Source organism: Salvelinus namaycush, chromosome 3, assembly GCF_016432855.1.
Source record: "Salvelinus namaycush isolate Seneca chromosome 3, SaNama_1.0, whole genome shotgun sequence".
Taxonomy (NCBI): domain Eukaryota; kingdom Metazoa; phylum Chordata; class Actinopteri; order Salmoniformes; family Salmonidae; genus Salvelinus; species Salvelinus namaycush.
In genome coordinates this window covers 28,521,589-28,545,703 of record NC_052309.1, presented here as the reverse complement: position 1 = coordinate 28,545,703, position 24,115 = coordinate 28,521,589, and the positions used below count along the sequence as shown (strand labels likewise).

At 41.6% G+C, this 24,115-nt stretch overlaps 1 protein-coding gene and 1 pseudogene across 1 annotated transcript in view; one reads left to right on the top strand and one right to left on the bottom strand.

Annotated features, from left to right (window-relative positions):
- Positions 1-8,910: 8,910 nt before the first annotated feature.
- The window catches only part of LOC120045176 (glycerophosphodiester phosphodiesterase domain-containing protein 5-like), a 71,936-nt gene continuing 56,731 nt past the window's right edge, over positions 8,911-24,115 (bottom strand). Inside the window, exon 16 of the mRNA XM_038990131.1 lies at positions 8,911-10,533. Coding sequence (XP_038846059.1) covers positions 10,487-10,533 — 47 coding nt within the window. The 3' untranslated portion in view covers positions 8,911-10,486. The remainder of the gene's footprint in view (positions 10,534-24,115) is intronic.
- LOC120044720 lies at positions 10,668-23,154 on the top strand (annotated as a pseudogene).

Here is a 24,115-nt window from a genome sequence, read left to right as displayed (position 1 = left end):
GTGTGTGTGTGTGTGTGTTTGTCTGGACGTGACACGTTGATCATTGTGTCTGTAAGGACATGTTTGTTTGTTTGTGAGACCAGACGGGATGTAGCAAGCCCTCCCTGTGCTTCTATAGTATACCCACCAAACAGGCAAGGGGGATGGATGTGAGCACACATGGGTTATTACACATAGTGTCCATTTATATGGTTCTTCTGTATTTGGTCATATCCTTTTGAGATTTTCGGCACAGAAGCCATTGCTGGTGCTGGCATACATGTGTTTATAAAGTGAAATGTACCTTGCATTTTATTGTGGTGTGGCATAATAACCTCCTGGTCCCTCATCCTTCACCCCGCAAGTTGAATTACAACCAACAGATCAACGAAGTCCTCAGGTGACTGGGCAGCAGTGGAGGCTGTTGAGGGCAGGATGGCTCATAATAATGGCTGGAACGGCGCAAATGGAATGGAAACCATGGGTTTGATGTATTTGATACAATTCCACCAATTCCGCTCCAGCCATTACCACAAGATCATTCTCCCCAATTAAGGTGCCACCAACCTCCTGTGCTGGACAGACACCATGAGGTATAGATAGGCCTACTGCTCTGCTGGCCAGGTTTGACAGGGTGGTAGGGGTAAGGAAGAGGAAGAGGTAAAAGTAGGCCGTGAAATAAGCATAAGAGACGTCAGGTGTGTGTCTGTGGCGGCAGCCACATAACAGACACTCGTCAACTTTCATGGCATGTGAAGTTTTCACTTGACAACTTGAGAGTACTAGGCATTACATAATGCACACTGATATTATGGACACTGAAAGCCTACCCATATTATTCTGCTGCAGACTGGTGATGCGGAGGCTGACATCTCTGAATCTAAGGGAATGCTGAAGAGGTTCCAGAGGCTAGTGAGAGTGAAGAAGGGAAGCCAGATGGGACTAGATGATGGAAAGACTGATAGCAACGGTGAGTTCTCATGGATGCACCTCGTCACAAAAAGCAAAGACAGAGCTGCCTGCCTGCCTCTTACAGAACAGATCTTATGAATTCAAAACCGCTAAAATGTTAGGGTGAACTCTTGTTCACAAAGCTAATGATTTTATAATTCTTTAAAGATTAACTGACGTATCGTCCCACAAGGCCATAATCAGAACCTATGAATGATAGAGGTACTGTGGGACAATGTGGAACTGGTGTGTCCTAAGAAATTATTGCTTTGTAGGGCACACTTAACCCTGCCAAATAAATTGATATCCATTTTTATTAAGCATTATGATTTCTATACAAAATAATTGCTGTAATTGAACACTACACAGGGACAATTATTATTCAGGCAAACTTAAGGCCTGTTTATTTGGTACACCCATCTAGTACCGGGTCGGACCCCCCTTTGCCTCCAGAACAGCCTGAATTATTTGGGGCATGGATTCTACAAGGTGTAGCGTTCAAACATTGTTCAATTGGTATCAAGGGACCTAACGTGTCCCAGGAAAACATTCCCCACACCATTACAACACCGCCACCAGCCTGTACCATTGACACCAGGCAGGATGGGTCCATGAACTCATGCTGCTTACGCCAAATCCTGACTCTGCCATCAGCATGACGGAACAGGAACCGGGATTCGTTGGACCAGGCAATGTTTTTCCCCTCCTCAATTGTCCAGTGTTGGTGATTGCGTGTCCACTGGAGCCGCTTCTTCTTGTTTTTAGCAGATGGGAGTGGAACCCGGTGTGGTCGTCTGCTGCAATAGCCCATCCGTGGCAAGCACCAACGAGTTGTGCGTTCCGAAAGGCCGTTCTGCACACCACTGTTGTACTGCACCGTTATTTGCCAGTTTGTTGTCACATTGGTATGAATGATTCGGGAGAAAGGCGCAGGAATGCGTAATATTTTTTTTTATTTCACCCAAATTATGGCATGTCGTGTAAATGCACGGGACTAAGACCAAACAAACAATACAAAACACAGGGTAGAAAACCAAACAAAAGAGCGAGGAGTACCTCGAATAAATAACACACGCGCACAATGATTAACACACGGGACATGACCCGTAATCATCTGGGAAATCCACAATGGCACGAAAGCCAAAACACACAGCACAGGTACTCACACGCACCGACGGACATTGTAACAATAATCAACAGGACACTGGTAAACCAAGGGCACACTTATACAATTACTAATCACTGGGAATAGGGGCCAATTGTGCGTAATGAAAGTTCCAGAGGGATCCGTGACATTTGTGGCCCGCCTGTTAGCTTGCACAATTACTGCCATTCTCCTTCGACCTCTCTTCTTAATGATGTGTTTTCGCCCACAGGACTTGTTTGTCGCACCATTCTCGGTAAACCCTAGACACTGTCGTGCGTAAAACGCCAAAGAGGCCATCTGTTTCATACTACGCGCAAAGTCGCTTAGGTGACTGGTTTTGCCCATTCTAACGTTCAATCGAACAGTAACTGAATGCCTTGATGCCTTATATAGCAAGCCACGGCCACGCGACTCACTATCTGTAGGAGCAAAACAATTTTGTGAACGGGTGTATATTTTGTATTCATTTAACAATGATTTAACTTAGTGAGGTAAGAGAGCTGAAACTGCAATATACAGGATTTGTGGAATTCACCCCTTCCTGTGTTCACCAGTCTCTTGACCACTTCCTCATCAGTAGTTTTACTGGTTACAGTGAGTTGCATTTAACTTGGTGCGTTGTCAAAAAGTGTCATGTAGGCAACAGTTTGGGACATTGATTGAATAGTCTTTCAACTTTCATAAAATGATTTTACCATACAACAACAATCCAGCAGTCATCAATGAGGCTTTCTTGGTGCACTGAAGATGTTTCAGTTTATGCAGCTTGTTGACGAAACTTTACACCTTCCACCTAAAAGTACAACACATTCATGCCTTTGATTACAGATAAACAGACTGTGTAGATATAGTCACATCCTGCCTGACTTAGAGGAAATGTAGCTGCTCTGCACAACTGTTGCGGTACAGTAGGATGTTGATATGATGATTGGTCGAATAGGCTACAGCACAGTTGTTGTTTATCCAAAATAAAAAGTGTCCAGCGGTAATTCAGATTCAGCACAATGCTTCAGAGGAAACCGTCAAACGTCTCAAACAAAGACCCAAAGAGTAAGACAAAACCAAAGGTGAGATCTTTTAATTGTCAGGTTTTTGGGGGGTAAAATTTGCTTTTCGATTTGCTACTATCGAAAGTAATAACAAAAAACAATATTTTGTCTAACTCGTTGGGCATTTTGCTTGACATTTTTAAACTGCGTGTATTACAATAAATTGAAACACTCTAAGGCATATTTTTCCAAACATTGGGCTGTATTATGCACATCAAATCAAACTTCATTTGTCACATGCGCCGAATACAACAAGTGTAGACCTTACCGTGAAATTCTTACTTACAAGCCCTTAACCAACAGTGCAGTTTAAGAAGAGTTAATAAGAAAATATTTACCAAATAAACTAAAGTAAAAAATAATAAAAAGTAACACAATAACATAACAATAACGAGGCTATATACAGGGGTACCGGTACCGAGACACTGTGCTGGGGTACAAGTTAGAGGTAATTTGTACATGTAGGTAGGGGTGAAGTGTCACGACTTCTACCGAAGTCGTTGCCTCTCCTTGTTCGGGCGGTGTTCGGCGGTCGACGTCACCGGTCTTCTAGCCATCATCGATCCATTTTTCATTTTCCATTGGTTTTGTCTTGTCTTCCCACACACCTGTTTTCAATCCCATCCATTACCTCTTGTGTATTTAACCCTCTGTTTCCCCTCATGTCTTTGTCAGAGATTGTTTTATGTGAACTGTTGTTTCTTGGTGTATAGGTGCGCGACGGGTCCTCGTACCCATGTTTATTTTATGTATGTACATTTTCGTGTTTGGAGCATGTTAAGTGGACATTTATTAAAAGTCTCCATTTACACTCAGTTTAACTCTCCTGCGCCTGACTTCCCTGCCACCTATACACACGGCTCTGACATGAAGTGACTATGCATAGATAATAAACAGCGAGTAGCAGCAGTGTACAAAACAATTGGAGGTGGGGGGGGTCAATGTAATAGTTCGGTGGCCATTTGATTAATTGTTCAGCAGTCTTATGGCTTAGGGGTAGTGTAATATTTGTGTTGTGGAGAAATGACCAGGCAGGAGACGGGAGTACAGTTAGTTTTCGTTTAGTCAAAACCTCTCGTGCTCTACAGTTCCCGGGCACACTAGTGCGCATGTGCATTTCCTATTAGGTGTAGTAACGTAACACTGTCGTAATACATCACTGCTTAGTAACAGCATAGTAACTAATATAAACAGATGTAGATCCCAGATACTACACTCCTCCCCCATAGTGTTTAACTCCCAGAGAACAAGGTAAATATGTTAGGGAACTACTAATGCAATATCTGAACAATGCATTCTTAACATTTTTCAACTACTGGGTTGAAGCAGACTTTTCAGAGCCCAGCACAAATCCAGGGGATTATTCTGCCCCGAAGATGGAGTTTGTGTCCTAATAACTAACCCAGGTAATGTCCGTTTTCTTTCCTTTTATCTAGGACATATTAAAGTGTTTGTTTGTTTTACTGTCTGTTACCTTAAACAGCTCAACTCACAGGTCAAGCTTTTGAGGTGCCCTTCGCTGTCGAATAGGATATCTCCGCTCCTCCTGGGCTTCCGGTAGTGGGCCAGGTTCGGGTGGAAGGTCAGGCTCTGTCTCTCCCGTACGTCCACAGTCAGGAGAATAGTCCTGGGGGTCGTTATTGTTCTCTCGGCGTGTCTCTGCTGGGGCGTTGGACCGTAGCAGATGATCCACATGTATGCGTTCCCAAGGTGTCGCAGCCCAGGACCATGGATGAAGAGTTGCAGCAGCAGGCTTGTTGCGAACAGCTTCACAAGGTGAGCAGTGGCCTACATGCTGTTGAATGTCCTGATCCAGTCCAGGCCACCACAGATAACTGCGAGCGAGTGCTTTCATTCGAGTGATCCCTGGATGTCCCTCATGCAGGTCAGATAGCAGTCTCCTCTGGAATTTGTGAGGTACCACCACCCTTGATCCCCACAGAACACATCCTTGATCAGTGGACAACTGGTCTTTCTTGTCGATGAATGGACGAAGGTTATCGTCATTTACGAAGTTTGGCCAACCTCCTAATGTTAAGTCCAAGACTTTGGAAAGCACTGGATCTTTCCTTGTTTCCTCTGCTATGTCTGAAGCAGATATGGGCAGTTCGTCAATGAGAGAGATCTGGAAGACTGCTCTATCATCTTCACTGTCGGAGTCACTATTGCATGGTAGTCTTGATAGTGCATCTGCATTTGCGTGATCACTGGATCGTCTGTACTCAATCTCGTAGTCGTAGGCTAACAATATCAGAGCCCAACGTTGCATTTGAAGTGCAGCAAGGGTTGGTATAGCTGATTTTGGTCCAAGGATGGCCAACAGAGGCTTGTGATCTGTCAGCAGTTGGAACTTCCTTCCGTACAGGTATTTGTGAAACTTCTTCACTCCGAATATTATGCTCAGGGCTTCCTTCTCAATTTGAGCATAATTTTTCTCACTTGGTGACAGAGTCCGTGATGCAAATGCAATAGGGTGTTCTTCACCTGACGATAGAACATGTGAGATGACGGCTCCTACTCCGTATGGAGATGCATCACACGCGAGTCTCAGCTTCATCTCTGTGTTGTAGTGGGCAAGCCACTTGCTCTTTAGCAGACGCTGTTTGCAAGTCTTGAATGCTTCTTCGCATTGTGGGGACCAATTCCACTTTGTATCGGCCTGCAGCAGTTGGTGAAGCGGATGCAACAATGTGGACAAGTTTGCCACAAACTTTCCGTAATAGTTCAGGAGCCCCAAAAATGACCTCAGCTCTGAGATATTTGTGGGTGCTGGTGCGTTTACGATTGCTTCCACCTTGCTGTTGGTTGGGTGCAGGCCTTGTGCATCAATCTTGTATCCGAGATACTCCACTGAGTCCTGGAGAAACTCACACTTGCTGCGTTTCATTCTCACTCCGTATTTCTCCAGTCTTGACATCACTTTGTCCAGCACTACAAGGTGCTCTCCAATGGTTGGTGCTGACACGAGGATGTCGTCCATGAAGCACACAACGTTGTCTATACCGTCCAAGATCTGATCCATTGTGTGTTGGAATATCGCTGGAGCTGTCGAGATTCCATAGGCCAAGCGATTGAATCTGAATAGCCCCTTGTGTGTATTGATGGTCAGATACTGTTCTGACTCCGGATCCAGCTTCAGTTGCTGATAAGCGAATGCCAGGTCCAGCTTACTGAAAACCTTCCCACCAGCTAGAGTGGCAAACAGATCTTCAGCGTTTGGTAGTGGATATTCCTCTGGTAGTATGCAGCAATTTACTGTGACCTTGTAGTCACCGCACATTCTGACGGTCTTGTCTTTCTTTGGGACTACAACAATCGGGGCGGCCCAGTCGCTCCTCGCTACTTTCGTAATTATGTTATTCTTCTGTAGGCGGTCCAGTTCCTTCTCTACTGCTTCCTTAAGAGCATAGGGAACTGGACGTGGTTTGTGAAAGATAGGCTTGGTTCCTTCTTGCACTCTGACTTTTGCTGTGAAGTCTTGTATTTCGCCGTAGCCATCTTTGAAAAGTTCTTTGTGCTTCTCCAGCATGTTAGTGAGTGTAGCCTGACTCACTGGTTTGTCCTTTCTCAGACTGAAGATTTCTCCCCAGTTCAACTTGATCTTTTGTAGCCAGTTTCTGCCTAGCAAGGCTGATTTTTCTCCTTTAACAATGACAAGCGGTAGCGTCCACTCCTTCCCCTCATACCGGACTGGTACCTGGATCTGCCCTAACACAGGAATAGTGTCACCAGTGTATGAAGAAAGGCGGATGGACGCTGGCTGAAGAGGGCACTCTTTCAGTTTTTCTTTGTAGAGTCTCTCTGGAACCAGAGATACAGACGCTCCGGTGTCCAGCTGCATTTTTACCGGTTTTCCCGCTAACTCCATGTTGAGATAGATTCCATCTTTTTGTTGTTGAGCTGTGTACACTGTGGACAGTTCCAATACTGTTTCAGTAGTACCTTCCTCTTCTTGTGCTGCGTCTGACACTTTGTGCGCTCTTGCTGTGCGTTTTGAGGCTTTACACACTTTCTGTAAATGTCCAACCTTTCCACAATTGTGGCACTTTACATTTTGGAATCGACATTCACTGTGCTGATGATTATCTCCCCCACATCTGTAGCAACTTGGCTTAGACCTTTGAGATGTGGGCTGCTTTGTTCTTGTGTAACCTTGAGGACGGGACTGAGAAAAGTGTGACTTTTGTGAGCCTTTTTCACCACGTGCATCACTGACCTTGTGAACACCTTTCTGACGTTCTGCATATCCCGATAGCTCAATAGTATCCCTGTGGGCAAGCTCGAGTCCAAGTGCGATATCACAGGCTTTCCGAAAGGTCAGGTCCTTCTCTGACAGAAGCCTTCTGTGATATGCTTCACCTGTGAGACCACATACAAACTTGTCTCGAAGAGCATCATCAAGAAATTGTGCAAACTCACATGTACTTGCCAGCCTTTTCAAAGCAAGGATGTAGTCAGCCATGGTTTCCCCTTGACTCTGGTGACGTTGGTAAAATCTGAAACGTTCTGCAATGAGAATTGGCTTAGGCTTCAAATGCTTTGAAAGAGTTTCAGTCAGTTCTGCATAGTTCAACTCCACTGCTTTTATTGGTTCAATGAGACCTTTCAGCAATCCATACTCAGTTGGACCCAAAACACTGAGAAATACGTCTGCTTTCTTTTCATCTTTGATTTCATTTGCAGCCAGCCAACGCTCAAAACGCTCCAAATAGGAATCAAAATCCTCTTTTGTAGTCTGGTACTCGACCAATGGTTGCCATTTTCACAGTTAATTGTTCAGTTTCCTTATTCCTTGTATTCCTTAATTTGCATCTAATTCTTCACTTCAGAAGTTTCTGCAATTTCTTCGTTCACTGCACTCATTTGTAATAATGTACACACCGTGTTACGTTCCTTCTTCCTTTTTTTTCTTTCTTGATAATATTTCTCCACTGAGATCGCCTAATTTCAATGGGTTCAATGACAGTTTTTTTTATTTAACCACCAGAGGGCAGTGTCGCTATTCTGGACTCCAATAGTCTTGCTACTTGGCAGCTCCTGAACACTGTACCTGCTAGCAGTGCTTAGCCTTTTTTTTACTGGTGAAAGAAAATAAAAAATAACTGACGAATTACGTAATTATTTTGAGTTTCATTACTCACGCAACATTCTTCCCTTCAAGCAATGTCCGTTAAAGAAGTTTAATCACCTCGTCGCCACTGTAATATTTGTGTTGTGGAGAAATGACCAGGCAGGAGACGGGAGTACAGTTAGTTTTCGTTTAGTCAAAACCTCTCGTGCTCTACAGTTCCCGGGCACACTAGTGCGCATGTGCATTTCCTATTAGGTGTAGTAACGTAACACTGTCGTAATACATCACTGCTTAGTAACAGCATAGTAACTAATATAAACAGATGTAGATCCCAGATACTACAGGTAGAAGCTCTTAAGGAGCCTTTTCATCCTAGACTTGGTGCTCTGCTACCGCTTGCCGTGCGGCAGCAGAGAAAACAGTCTATGACTTGGGTGACTGGAGTCTTTGACAATTTTATGGGCTTTCCTCTGACACTGCCTAATATATAGGTCCTGGATTGCAGGAAGCTTGGCCCCAGTGATGTACTGGGCAGGATATTAAAGATGAAGATTCACTCAAAAGATTTGAGTTCATTATAAAATAAATTCTAGCATTTGCTGCACTTGCTATTTGACCATTATTTCTATTAGATATCATTAGCTTTCCCCAGTAGGTGACGGTGACTGCAGCCGGCCAAGGTTCACGGTTCAGTAATGGTCAGATAGTCAGTGTTGGGCCACAAGCCAGGGTTTAATGTAACAGATGTTGGACGAGAGCCTCAGAATTAATCTAATGGGGCGCCAGTGAACAACGGACCATTGCTTTTCACACTCTTTCCATTTTAATGACGCTTTTGCCGATTATCTTTCAATTAGATTATCTTCAATTAGATTACATGTTTTAGGGAGATCAGGAGGACTAGAATGTGCTAGAACTGTGGTTCTCCCCACACGTCACGTGTATCTCTATGGCCACAAGCACTGACCATGGCATAAACGGTTCACACCCTTTTTGTTTGCGGAGAGATAATTGTACATGTTTAAAGCTTATTTCCTGCAATTCTATCCATTTTGCCATGGACAGATGTCATTTTCTTTGCCATTTAAAAGCAAATTTCCTGCAATTCTACACATTTTGTCATTTCTTATTAGTGTTCATGTGATATCTGAGTGACTCAAACATTACAACAAAATCAGTGGGTAAAACAACCTAGCTGAAAAACATTAGCTGACATGATATAGTTGATCTGGACATTTCTGATGTTATAAATAGATCTCCAAGGTCTGCAATGACTGACATGACAAGAAGAAAACAGCTGATACACTACCCAATTTTACCCAAATGTTGTTGTTTTTTTTTTGGGGGGGGGGGAACACTGAACAAATAAAGTAGCAAAATAATAACAAAATACTATAATATTCAATGTATTGATTTGGCATAAGATATACATTTACATGACATCAATTTATGGAAAATGGCCGACCATAACTGATACAAACCTCATTAGCTGCAGTGAAGCTGAGCGCCACTCAGCACTCATCCATTACTGTACAGTAGTTCTCATAATGCTCATGAGTCCAAACTGAAACTGCAGTTACATCATCAAATCCAACCCTAATCAAATGCAACATTAGATACAATTCAGTACAAAAAAGATCAAAGAAAAGTCTTAGTCCGGTGGATAAAATGGCATAATAGAGCCTGATGGTAATACAGATAGTACTATGTAAATACATGGCCAGAAGAACAGCAGATTAGATGGTTTACAGGGTATAGGCCTACAGACATGACTGCTCGGAGTTCTACATAAACACGGCAGCCAGACAACATGTGTCCTGCTGTTACCATCCAAAACACATTTTAATCCGTTAATCTCCCATCTCACCCAGCGCTCCACCAGCTTTGGCCGATTTGACACCTTCCGACACCAACCAGCCCCAGTGAAGCCAGAGGAAAATGGCGATTCTTCGGTACGTGAAGCATCTGTCTGATTTTGTCGGCTACTTCAACCAGTAATTCCTTATAAGTGACACTGTAAACTTTCTTCATTGTTTCAACATTAGTTTTCGACATTTGTTGAAACAACATGTTTCAAGTCAGCGGGGCTGACTCATCTTTTTAATGTTAACACACAATATTTCTGAAACACTAACTTTGGCCTTTGTATATTGCTGTATCGTAGTTTAAGCATGTCAACTATGTAACAAAATGTGTGTGTTAATGTGCGTGCAGTCTGCAGAGGGAGAGCAGGTTGACAGTGGTGACCAGACCAGATCAGGAGGTATAGGGAAGAAGATGAAGGCCATCTCACTGACGATGATGAAGAGGATGGGCAGGAATTATGCCAAAGCCCTGTCAGAGGAAATGGTGAGTGAGCAGAGCACATTGTGTCATACAGATCAGGCCTGAACATTCAGTGTACCATAGACCTCGGATAAAAGTCAAAAGAGTGAAATGTAAGTTCAACGAAAAGAAAGCGGATGCCCAAATGCAGAGGTATGGGCTAGTATGTAGAAAATACTAAGACCACACAAACTATAGGAATAGACACGCTGTGTAATAAAGAGTCAGAGCCTATGGTAGATTACACACACTTCCTGGCCATGTCAAGTCTCAGTAATAAATGGCAAGGCAGCTCTGTGTGGATTAAGGACTCTTGGCAGAAGAGAGGAGAGGAGCTCTTCTGTGCCCTTACAAAAACTGCCTGGGATACTGAGCAGCTTTGGCACATGAGAAATTAAACACGGAATAGCTTAGAGCCCTGGCCTGACCCAGCCCTCTGATTGGTTTAGCTTTTTCCTGTTCTTCCTCCTCAACTGCCATGCTGTGAGATAAGATGAGATGGGGAGTAACAGCATAAGAAGAAAAGGAGGGCAAAGAAAATAATAAAACCTGACCTTATGTTGTTTTTTACTGTGTAGGTTGACGGGACAGAGAGAGATGAAGAAGGAGAAGGGGATATTGTTAATGGTGCCCATTCATTTCCAAAAGGACACAGAGTGTCCAGTCACTCCCTTGAAAGTATCTACTGTCTCAACAGTGGACACAGCAATTCCAGTAAGCTTCTTGGGCACACAGCCAAGACCTTACTGAACTAATTAAGTTCCCTTTCACTCTCTACTAATGCAATTTTCGCTTACTCTGCGTTACAGTAAAGCATGCTACACATTGTGGTTGATAAAAATCTAAGTATGGAACCCAATCTACAGTTGAAGTCGGAAGTTTACATACACTTACGTTGGAGTCATTAAAACTCGTTTTTCAACCACACCACAAATTTCTTGTTAACAAACTATCGTTTTAGCAAGTCGGGTAGGACATCTACTTTGTGCATGACACAAGTCATTTTTGCCAACAATTGTTTACATACAGATTATTTCACTTACAATTCACTGCATCACAATTCCAGTGGGTCAGAAGTTTACATACACTTAGTTGACTGTGCCTTTAAACAGCTTGGAAAATTCCAGAAAATGATGTCATGGCTTTAGAAGCTTCTGATAGGCTAATTGACATCATTTGAGTCAATTGGAGGTGTACCTGTCGATGTATTTCAAGGCATACCTTCAAACCCAATGCCTCTTTACTTGACATCATGGCAAAATCAAAAAATCAGCCAAGACCTCAGAAAAAAATGGTAGACCTCCACAAGTCTGGATCATCCTTGGGAGCAATCTCGAAATGCCTGAAGGTACCACGTTCATCTGTACAAACAAAAGTATTCAAGATTAAACACCATGGGACCACGCAGACATCATACCGCTCAGGAAGGAGACGCATTCTGTCTCCTAGATATACGTACTTTGGTGCGAAAAGTGCGAATCAATCCCAGAACAACAGCAAAGGACCTTGTGAAGATGCTGGAGGAAACAGGTAAAAAAGTATCTATATCCACAGTAAAACAAGTCCTATATTGAAATAACCCAAAAGGCTGCTCAGCAAGAAAGAAGCCACTGCTCCAAAACCGCCATAAAAAAGCCAGACTACGGTTTGCAACTGCACATGGGGACAAAGATCGTACTTTTTGGAGAAATGTCCTCTGGTCTGATGAAACAAAAATAGAACTGTTTGGCCATAATGACCATCATTATGTTTGGAGGAAAAAGGGGGAGGCTTGCAAGCCGAAGAACACCATCCCAAACGTGAAGCACCGGGGTGGCAGCATCATGTGGGGGTGCTTTGCTGCAGGAGGGGCTGGTGCACTTCACAAAATACATGGCATCATGAGGCAGAAAATTATGTGGATATATTGAAACAACATCTCAAGACATCAGTAAGGAAGTTAAAGCTTGGTCGCAAATGGGTCTTCCAAATGGACAATGACCCCAAGCATACTTCCAAAGTTGTGGCAAAATGGCTTAAGGACAACAAAGTCAAGGTATTGGAGTGGCCATCACAAAGCCCTGACCTCAATGCCATAGAAAATTTGTGGGCAGAACTGAAAAAGTGTGTGCGAGCAAAGAGGCCTACAAACCTGACTCAGTTACACCAGCTCTGTCGGGAGCAATGGGCCAAAATTCACCCAACTTATTGTGGGAAGCTTGTGGAAGGCTACCCGAAACGTTTGACAAGTTAAAGGCAATGCTACCAAATAATAATTGAGTGTATGTAAACTTCTGACCCACTGAGAATGTGATGAAAGAAATAAAAGCTGAAATGAATCATTCTCTCTACTATTATTCTGACATTTCACATTCTTAAAATAAAGTGGTGATCCTAGCTGACCTAAGACAGGGAATTTTTACTAGGATTAAATGTCAGGAATTGTGAAAACGGCATTTAAATGTATTTGACTCAGGTCTATGTAAACTTCCGACTTCAACTGTACTAAGGCATGTTGTTGGACCTTGATTAACCCAACAAGGATGCCTGACAAACATAATCAGTCAAAAGTCTAAACTGACAATGTTTCACTCACTGCCATACCTTTCATAACTTAATGTTCAAATCAGTAAGTAGGCTATCATTAGACCAGCATCAATCCTCATGAATAGACATTCACTGCATCAAAGAGCAGAAAACTCCCTCACTATGTAGCATGATGTACTACAGTACCCAAAATGCTCTGTGTAACACATTTGGCTTTGTCTTTGTAAATATTGATGTGAAGCCGAACAACATGATGTCGGTCTCCTACCAATCAAACTGTGTTGTGTGCTGCTCCCCAGGTGGGTTGACCAGTGGGTCAGATGGCTTCAGTAACAGAGACAGTCTGAGGCTGGATGAGGAGCTGCCCTACACAGGCCAGTTCTGTGGCAGAGCCCGGGTCCACACAGACTTTGTCCCCAGTCCCTACGACACGGAATCACTTAAACTTAAGGTAATTAGCCTACTTGACTAAACCAGTTGTATCCTGATTCCTGACTGACTGAAATATTGCTGTGAATGTAGAATAATATAACATATTATGAAGAATTGTTATAGACAGCCTCTTTCTCAAATGTCAAACCTGTCATTCCACACATCTTCCTGGATTTTTAAGCCGTTGAGATCGAGCCAATGTCTTGCAAAGTAGGCTGTGTAGACCTATTACATGTACAGTATTTCTCAAGTAAAAGAACCAACTCTTCTTTCAGGTGGGGGATGTGATTGAGATAATCAGCAAGCCTCCTATGGGTACATGGACAGGCATGCTGAACAACAAGGTGGGAAACTTTAAGTTCATCTACGTGGACCTCATAGTAGAGAAGGTTCCCGAAACGCCTCAGAAGATGAGGACACACTGGAGGAGCAGGAGACCCCGTCCCAAAACGCTACAGGAGCTCCTAGAGCGCCTCAATCTGGAGGTAGACTGACTCTCTCTTTCTCTCTCTCTTCTCTGTCTGTCTCCTCACAGTGGTTACAAATAATCCCTTGCAAAAAAACAGGTTCCCTGGATTCTTTGGAAAAAATCCCTAGATAAATTGCATCTTTAGGGAACAATATGTTTCTGATGTCAATACAGTGCTAATAGACTGGTTTTAGTTGCGTTTTTCATTGCAACATGGCGACTTGCTTACAGATTGGTATTGTTTATATGTATTGTAGGAGTATGCCTCTTCACTGCTCCTGAATGGCTATCAAACAGTAGATGACCTGAAAGAGCTGAAGGAGAAGTATCTGATGGAACTCAATGTGACTGATCCTGAACACAGACATCTTCTCATGGCAGCCATCGAGTGCCTCCAAGAACCCCAAAGTGAGTTAGGGTAGTCTTCCTCCTACTTAAATTTCCAGGTGGAATGCAACGGGCGGCAGCGTAGCCTAGTGGTTAGAGCGTTGGACTAGTAACCGAAAGGTTGCAAGATTGAATCCCCAAGCTGACAAGGTACAAATCTGTCATTCTGCCCCTGAACAAGGCAGTTGACCCACTGTTCCTAGGCTGTCATTGAAAATAAGAATTTGTTCTTAATTAATAACCTCTAACGAGTCTCCCTCCCGGATCCGGGATCCTCCTCATCAAAAAAGCTGACTAGCATAGCCTAGCCTAACGCGACAGGGATATCATATAATATAATTTCATGAAATCACAAGTCCAATACAGCAAATGAAAGATAAACATCTTGTGAATCCAGCCATCGTTTCCGATTTTTAAAATGTTTTACAGCGAAAACACAATATATATTTATATTAGCTCACCACAATAGCCAAAAACACAACGCCATGTTTTCACCATGTTTCCACCGCATAGGTAGCTTTCACAAAACCCACAAATAGAGATAAAATTAATCACTAACCTTGAACAACTTCATCAGATGACAGTCTTATAACATCATGTTATACAATACATTTATGTTTTGTTCAAAAATGTGCATATTTGAGGTATAAATCATAGTTTTACATTGCAGCCACCATCACAAATAGCACCAAAACAGCGAGAATAATTACAGAGAGCAACGTGAAATACATAAATACTCATCATAAAACATTTATGAAAAATACATGGTGTACAGCAAATGAAAGATAAACATCTTGTGAATCCAGCCAATATTTCCGATTTTTTAAGTGTTTTACAGCGAAAACACAATATATATTTATATTAGCTCACCACAATAGCCAAACACACAATGCCATTTATTCACCGCCAACATAGCTTTCACAAAACCCAGAAATAGAGAAAATTAATCACTAACCTTTGGATAACTTCATCAGATGACAGTCTTATAACATCATGTTATACAATACATTTATGTTTTGTTCAGAAATGTGCATATTTAGAGCTACAAATCGTGGTTTTACATTGTGAATACGTAGCCACAATGCACCATATTGTCTGGAGATATTTTGGACAGTCACCTAATCTAACCAAAGAACTCATCATAAACTTCACTAAAACATACATGTTGTACAGCAAATGAAAGATACACTGGTTCTTAATGCAACCGCTGTGTTAGATTTTTTAAAATAACTTTAGTACAACATACAGCATGCAATATTGTGAGACAGCGCCCTACAATTCTCTGCCTTGTTGGAGCCAACATAAAACACAAAAATATGAAATAACATCATAAATATTCTCTTACTTTTGATGATCTTCCATCAGAATGTTGTGCAAGGAGTCCTAGTTCCAGAATAAATCGTTGTTTGGTTTTAGAATGTCCATTTCTTCTGTTGAATTAGCAACTTTGGCTAGCCATGTGGAGGGCACATGTCCAAGAAATAGTTGCGCCTGGAACGAAAAATTCCAAAAGTCCCAATAAACGTTGAATAAACTGGTCAAACTCGGTTGAAAATCCTACTTTATGATGTTTTTCTCATATGTATCCAATAAAATCAGAGCCGGAGCATTTCGTCGTGTATACGTAACGCATTTCAGAAGACAATGTGGAGCTCCCCTGTGCGCAGTTGAAAACTGACAAAAGAGCAGACCTGTCACTCCAAAAGCTCTCATTCGGCCTCACATCAAGCTAGACACCCCATTCAACCTTCTACTGCCTGTTGACATCTAGTGGAAGGCGTATGAAGTGCATACAGATCCATAAATATAAGCCAGTTGAATAGGCAGGCCCTGACACAGAGCCCCATTTTCAGAATTTTCACTTCCCGTCTGGAAGTTTGCTGCCAAATGAGTTCTGTTTTACTCACAGATATAATTCAAACAGTTTTAGAAACTTCAGAGTGTTTTCTATCCAATAGTAATAATAATATGCATATTGTATGATCTAGAACAGAGTACGAGGCCGTTTAATTTGGGCACGATTTTTTCCCAAAGTGAAAACAGCTATTAAGAAGAAGTTTTAACTAACTTGCCTCGTAAAATAAATTTAAAAAGCATCAGAATTGATAATTGAAACCAATAGAAACCCAAACTCCTTTAGGTGTTGCGCAATAGTGTTAGTTCTGACAAAAGCATATGTATTCAGCATATGTATACAGATCGCCAAAGCAGGTAAGGAAGGGTATACCATCAGCGGATGTGCTGTATCAGGGCTGTGGTATCAGATACACAAGTAAAGAGGCTAATGATAACAGGATACCCTTAATAAAAACACATGAGAAAAAACACTGGGTTTTTGGACACGTGACATTTCACATGGATTTTCACATGAACAAATTACATGTGGTTTGCATACATGTGTGAAGTTCCACATGACCATTTTTCATGACACAGACATGTGGTTTTCCAACATTTCACATGTACTATTATAACTGTCAGGATTAGAACCCAGGCCTCCCACAAGTGAAGCCAACGTGTTGACCATTAGACTAAGAGGGTCAACACAAATCCCGATTAATCGCAAATTCAGAATTTGCACAAATTTAAGATTTTTTAATAAAAAAGCATTGTAAGAATGTTAACGTCTTGATTTTGTCCAAAGTAACATTTAGCAAAATTAGTTTCATTAATGAGCACACTTTCTTTAACCTCAATGTTAACTTGTTTTGAGATTGCATTGTTGTTTTTAGCTGTATAGATTATGTATTTTGAATGTTTTCAGTGTATTTTGAACGCTTTCAGACAATGTGATAAATCACAATAAAATGTGATTGAGTTAACTGATTAACCAAATGTTTACATGTTAAACATGATAAATAAGGAGTCATCTGAGACGCCATCTTTTTCTCATTGACTTGCATACAAAAGTTAGCTAGCTAGCTACTTAGCTTGGCTAAACTCATGTAAATGGTAAAAATCGCACCTTTTTTACTCGTCAAAACTTAACTTAGAAATTGAAAATGACAGTTAAACATGTTATCTCTAGATTTTGAAAATGTAACCTTGCGTAGAAACCGTAAAAAAGGATAAAATTTGGAGACTCAGAGAGCTATCTTACCTGTTATTTTCATTCGGCATCTTCCAATGGTCACTGACCAACGTATGAAGAAGAGAGGCATGCGCCTGCAGCAGTAACAGTCCAAATGAATGGCTCAGAAATAATAAAAAGTTATCTTTAACACACTTGAAATTATAATACTCAGGTAGGCTAAGTAGTAATGTGCAAGGAGAATAACACTGTTTCACTGCCACATGTGAAAGTGAGATTTTCACGTGAAGTTTTCTTACATTTGAAAATGCAAATTAGATTTTCACATGTGATTGGGAATTTGGGACCTTGGGAACTTGCAGTTCCACTTATGAAAGTGAGTTTTTCACATCTGGAAGTAGAAGTAGTAAGAAAGTTACTTTTTGGACCTGAATGCCAAAAGATTTAGAAAATAGAGGTGCTCAAAGTTGACCCCATTTGCAAACCCCTTGCCTGATGACTCTAACTGAATTCTTCCGCTGCTCTGTCGTTCGCTACATACAGTGCATTCGGAAAGTATTCAGACCCCTTGACTTTTTCCACATTTTGTTACTTTACAGCCTTATTATAAAAATGATTGAATTGTTTATTTTTCCTTATCAATCTACACACGATACCCCATAATGACAAAGCAAAAGCAGGTTGCTGAAATAAAAAAAACTGAAATATTACATTTACATAAGTATTCAGACCATTTACTCAGTACTTTGTTGAAGCACCCTTGGCAACGATTACAGCCTCGATTCTACTTGGGTATGACGCTACAAGATTGGCACACCTGTATTTGGGGAGTTTCTCAAATTCTTCTCTGCAGATCCTCTCAAGCTCTGTCATGTTGGATGGGGAGCATAGCTGCACACCCATTTTCAGGTCTCTCCAGAGATGTTTGATCGGGTTCAAGACCAGGCTCTGGCTGGACCACTCAAGCACATTCAGAGGCTTGTCCCGAAGCCACTCCTGCGTTATCTTGGCTGTGTGCTTAGAGTCATTGTCCTGTTGGAAGGTGAACCTTCACCCCAGTCTGAGGTCCTGAGCACTCTGGAACAGGTTTTCATCAAGGATCTCTCTGTACTTTGCTCTGTTCATCTTTCTCTTGATCCTGACTAGTCTCCCAGTCCCTGCCGCTAAAAAACATCCCCACAGCATGATGCTGCCACCACCATGCTTCACCTTCGGGATGGTGCCAGGTTTCCTCCAAACGTGACGTTTGGCATTCAGACCAAAGAGTTAAATATTGGTAACCAGAGAATCTTGTTTCTCATGGTCGGAGAGTCTTTTAGGTGCCTCTTGGCAAACTCCAAGTGGGCTGTCATGTGCCTTTTACTGAGGAGTGGCTTCGTCTGGCTAATCTACCATAAAGGTCTGATTGGTGGAGTGCTACAGAGATTGTTGTCCTTCTGGAAGGTTCTCCCATCTCCACAGAGGAACTCTGGAGCTCTGTCAGTGACCATCGGGTTCTTGGTCACCTCCCTGACCAAGGCTCTTCTACCACGATTGCTCAGTTTGGCCGGGCAGCCAGCTCTAGGAGGAGTCTTGGTGGTTCCAAACTTCTTCCATTTAAGAATGATGGAGGCCACAGTGTTCTTGGGGACCTTCAATGCTGCAGACATTTTTTAGTAACCTTCCCCAGATCTGTGCCTCGACACAATCTTGTCTCAGAGCTCTATGGACAATTCCTTCAACCTCATGGCTTGGTTTTTGCTCTGACTTGTGCTGTTAACTGTGGGACCTTATATAGACAGGTGTGTACCTTACCAATCAATTGAATTTACCACAGGTGGACTCCAATCAAGCTGTAGAAAAAACAGGATGCACCTGAGCTCAATTTCGAGTCTAATAGCAAAGGGTCTGAATACTTATGTAAATAAGGTATTTCTGTTTTTTATTTTTAAGAGATTTACAAAAATGTCTAAACAACTGTTTTCGCTTTTTCATTATGGGGTATTGTGTGTAGATTGCTGAGTTAATTTAAAAAATAAATAATACATTTTAGAATAAGGCTAATGTAACAAAATGTGGAAAAGGTCAAGGGGTCTGAATACTTTCCTTAGGCACTGTACTTCAGTCTGAGACTGCCATCATTTAAGTTGTTTGGGGTGATGTCAAAATGTGGGGGGTTGTTCAAAACAATGTCATTAGCAATTGGATCATCTCTAACCAATCAGAGTATCAAAGCCAATGACTTTTCAAAATGCCGCTAAACCCACGTGTGTTCTTGCTCTTGCCTAACCCATCGGTTTCTGGGACCAATCAGACAGTCTAGAATAGATTTCCATTCTAGAAATTGTCGGGGAGGTACTCAGATCCAGACTCATTGCGGAGAATAAACTAATGTCCATGGGCGTCACATAGCTTTTGGCCGGAGCAAGGATTATGCTTTCACGTCAATTATCTAATATCGCCAGATTTAGATTTTTTTCTTGTTCATAATATATGTTGTAGCTTAGGTCCTATTTGATGTATTTATTGATGGAGGGTTTCATTCAAATCAAAAGGGGTTCAGTCAGAAAGTAATTGAATTCATATAGAAGACGCAGTAAAGACTGTCTGTATTAACAAAGTAATATCACTGCAAGAAGTGAATTTCAGAATGTAACATTAATTGCGTTCACCTCACAGTGTGTGTAAATAACAGGATATCAGCCATCTTGTACTGGCCATGGCTAGCTAAAGAAGATGTGTTATACTATTTGTGTTATACTACCAGTCAAACATTTGGACACACCTACTCATTCAAGGATATTTCTTTATTTTTACTATTTTCTACATTGTAGAATAATAGTGAAGACATCAAAACTATGAAATAACACATATGGAATAATTTAATAACCAAAAAAGTGTGAAACAAATCAAAACATATTTTATATTTGAGATTCTTCAAAGTTGACACCCCTTGCCTTGATGACAGCTTTGCAGACTTTTGGTATTCTCTCAACCAGCTTCATGAGGTAGTCACCTGGAATGTATTTCAATTAACAGGTGTGCCTGGTTAAAAGTTAATTTGTGGAATTTATTTTCTTCTTAATGTGTTTGAGCCAATCAGTTGTGTTGTGACAAGATAGGGGGTATACAGAAGATAGCCCTATTTGGTACAAGACCAAGTCCATATTATGGCAAGCACAGCTCAAATAAGCAAAGCGAAATGACAGTCCATCATTACTTTAAGACATGAAGGTCAGTCAATACGGAACATTTCAAGAACTTTGAAAGTTTCTTCAAGTGCAATCGCAAAACCATCAAGTACTATGATGAAACTGGCTCTCATGAGGACCGCCACAGGAAAGGAAATCCCAGAGTTACCTCTGCTGCAGACGATAAGTTCATTAGAGTTACCAGCCTCAGAAATTGCAGCCCAAATAAATGCTTCACAGAGTTCAAGTAACAGACACATCTCAACATCAACTGTTCATAGGAGACTTCATGAATTAGGCCTTCATGGTCTAATTGCTGCAAGGAAACCACTACTAAAGGACACCAATAATAAGAAGAGACTTGCTCGGGCCAAGAAACATGAGCAATGGACATTAGACCCGGTGGAAATGTGTCCTTTGGTCTGAGTCCAAATGAGCTTTTTGGTTCCAACTGCTATGTCTTTGTGAGACGCAGAGTAGGTGAACAGATGACCTCTGCATGTGTGGTTCCCACCGTGAAGCATGGAGGAGGATGTGTGATGGTGTGGGGTTGCTTTGCTGGTGACACTGTCTGTAATAATTTATTTAGAATTCAGCTTTACAGCTTTCTGCAGCGATACACCATCCCATCCAGTTTGCACTTAGTGGGACTATCATTTGTTTTGAAGCAGGACAATGACCCAACACACCTACAGGCTGTGTAAGGGCTATTTGACCAAGAAGGAGAGTGATGGATTGCTGCATCAGATGACCTGGCCTCCACAATCACCCGACCTCAACCCAGTTGAGATGGTTTGGGATGAGTTGGACCACAGTGTGAAGGAAAAGCAGCCAACAAGTGCTCAGCATATGTGGGAACTCCTTCAAGACTGTTGGAAAAGCATTCCAGGTGATCTGTCATCAAGGCAAAGAATATATTTTAATTTGTTTAAAACTTTTTTGGTTATTACATGATTCCATATGGGTTATTTCATAGTATTGATGTCTTCACTATTATTCTACAATGTAGAAAATAGTAAAAAATTAAGAAAAACCCTTGAAAGATGGGTGTCCAAATGTTTGACTGGTACTGTATATGTAATCTATATACACTGCAAATACGCAAACCACTGCTTATAGGCTGTAAAGAGACAGTTACTAGAAGGACATGAAAGGAAAGGCAGAGTCGGAGTCAGGAAACAACATTGAGTGGTGCAAGACAAGACAAGCTACTAACAGGAAATGTCATTTTCAGAGGTAAGACACTGTGGTATGGGCGCTGCACTAGCTTATCTATCTTGTTTTTCAAGCTTATGCAAACCTTTTTATCTTTTGAACTTCACTTTTCGCTGCGGTAAGCAAATGTAACAGGGTCTCACAGCTTTCACAGCCTACATAAAGATCAACCATCCAGATACAATAGGCATATTTCGGTGCTGGAGAGAAAGAGGAAACTATGAAAAAAGTTATTTCTGCTACTCTGATATTGTGGGAGCATATCTGTGGCCATTACTTTTGAATAGATCAATACAAGTTCTCAAAGCCCCCATGCCCATTCCATTCTAGGTGATGGTCAGGAGGGAGAGTTGAACCAGGAAGCCAAGTCCCCGACTGAGAGTATTTAAAGCGGACCTGAACGACTGCCCCAGAGACTCTGGCTGTTACATCCCTTCTGACTGCTCAGACAACAGCAAGGAGGAGACAGACATCCACCTGCCAGCACTGCACCATCATCCTCCCATGGCTCAGACCTAACCTAAATATGATCGATGTGGATCGATGCAATTCACCCAGATCATGGTCTAATGTAAAAGCCCTTTTTTGCATTACAAGAGCACTCCTCTTTGCTTTCATACTGCATTTAGTGTCTGTAGCCTATGTGGCTGGCACTGCAATTGTTATGCATGAAGCTACTGTACACAATTTCCTGTTCTAGTGAGTTGGCTTGGCTGCTGGTTTGTAAATGTTAATGATGATGTATCCCAAGCCTTTCAAATCACTGACATTGGACCTGTGAAATCATCACAGTAGGCTAGGCTTTGTTTTTAGCACAATGTGCAATGTTAACTTTACTGTGTGTGGGTGTACAGTACAAGAGGTGCCTGTGGAAATGGGAGAGATTAAATACAGGCAGGTCACCCATGATACAAGTCAGTATTCAATGTCCATACATGTCTGAGGAGGTCGGGAGAGGACGTGGAAACTGGCTCTAGGGGCAACAGTAAGTGCTGTTATCTTTAAGTAGGTATTGTGGACAGGGATGGCAGATGTGCGTAAGCATCTGCCTGTGGCTCCAAAGGTTACATGTTTGAATCCAGCAATAGAAAGTTGTTTTTGATATTTTGCTTTAAGCCTATCCCTTACCTTAACCATTTGGCGTTAATGCCTAACCTTAAGACTTCAGAGTTAATACCTACAATTTAACCTTGGAATTATACAGAGAAGTAACTAAACACTTTGACGTTTGATGTTTGGAATAACTTCAACATTTTATGTTTAAGAAACATGGATGAACGTCTAATTCTGATGTGCGACTGCGAGAGCTGGTTGATTAAATGAGGGTTTAAAGGATTTTTGTACTGTATCTTACAGTTTTGATTTATGGTATTATTTAACATTTTGTTAAAGTTCTTTGAGAGTTAGTAGCATACTGTCAGTTTCTTGAATGCTCTCCTTCATTAAAGCAATTGTTACACCAATGTATTATTGAAATGCAGCTGTTAAATCATTTATGGTGAGAATGGCACACAGGACAAAATAAGTTTGGGCTGAAGTTTCGATGAGAAGAACAACCAGCAGAAGTATGGCAACATATAGAGTTGAAGTCGGAAGTTTACATACACTTAGGTTGGAGTCATTAAAACTCGTTTTTCAACCACTCCACCAATTTCTTGTTAACAAACTATAGTTTTGGCAAGTCGTTTAGGACATCTACTTTGTGCATGATACAAGTAATTTTTGCCAACAATTGTTTACAGACAGATTATTTCACTTATAATTCACAGTATCACAATTCCAGTGGGTCAGAAGTTAATATACACTTAGTTGACTGTGCCTTTAAACAGCTTGGAAAATTCCAGAAAATGTCATGGCTTTAGAAGCTTCTGATAGGCTAATTGACATCAATTGAGTCAATTGGAGGTGTACCTGTGGATGTATTTCAAGACATACCTTCAAACTCAGTGCATCTTTGCTTGACATTTGGGGAAAATCAAAAGAAATCAGCCAAGACCTCAGAAAAAAAATTGTAGACCTCCACAAGTCTGGTTAATCCTTGGGAGCAATTTCCAAACGCCTGAAGGTACCACGTTCATCTGTACAAACAATAGTACGCAAGTATAAACACCATGGGACCACGCAGCCGTCATACCGCCCAGGATGGAGGCGCGTTCTGTCTCCTAGAGATGAACGTACTTTGGTGCGAAAAGTGTAAATCAATCTCAGAACAACAGCAAAACACCTTGTGAAGATGCTGGAGGAAACAGGTACAACAGTATCTATATCCACAGTAAAACGAGTCCTATATCGACATAACCTGAAAGGCCACTCAGCAAGGAAGAAGCCACTGCTCCAAAACCGCAATTAAAAAAGCCAGACTACGG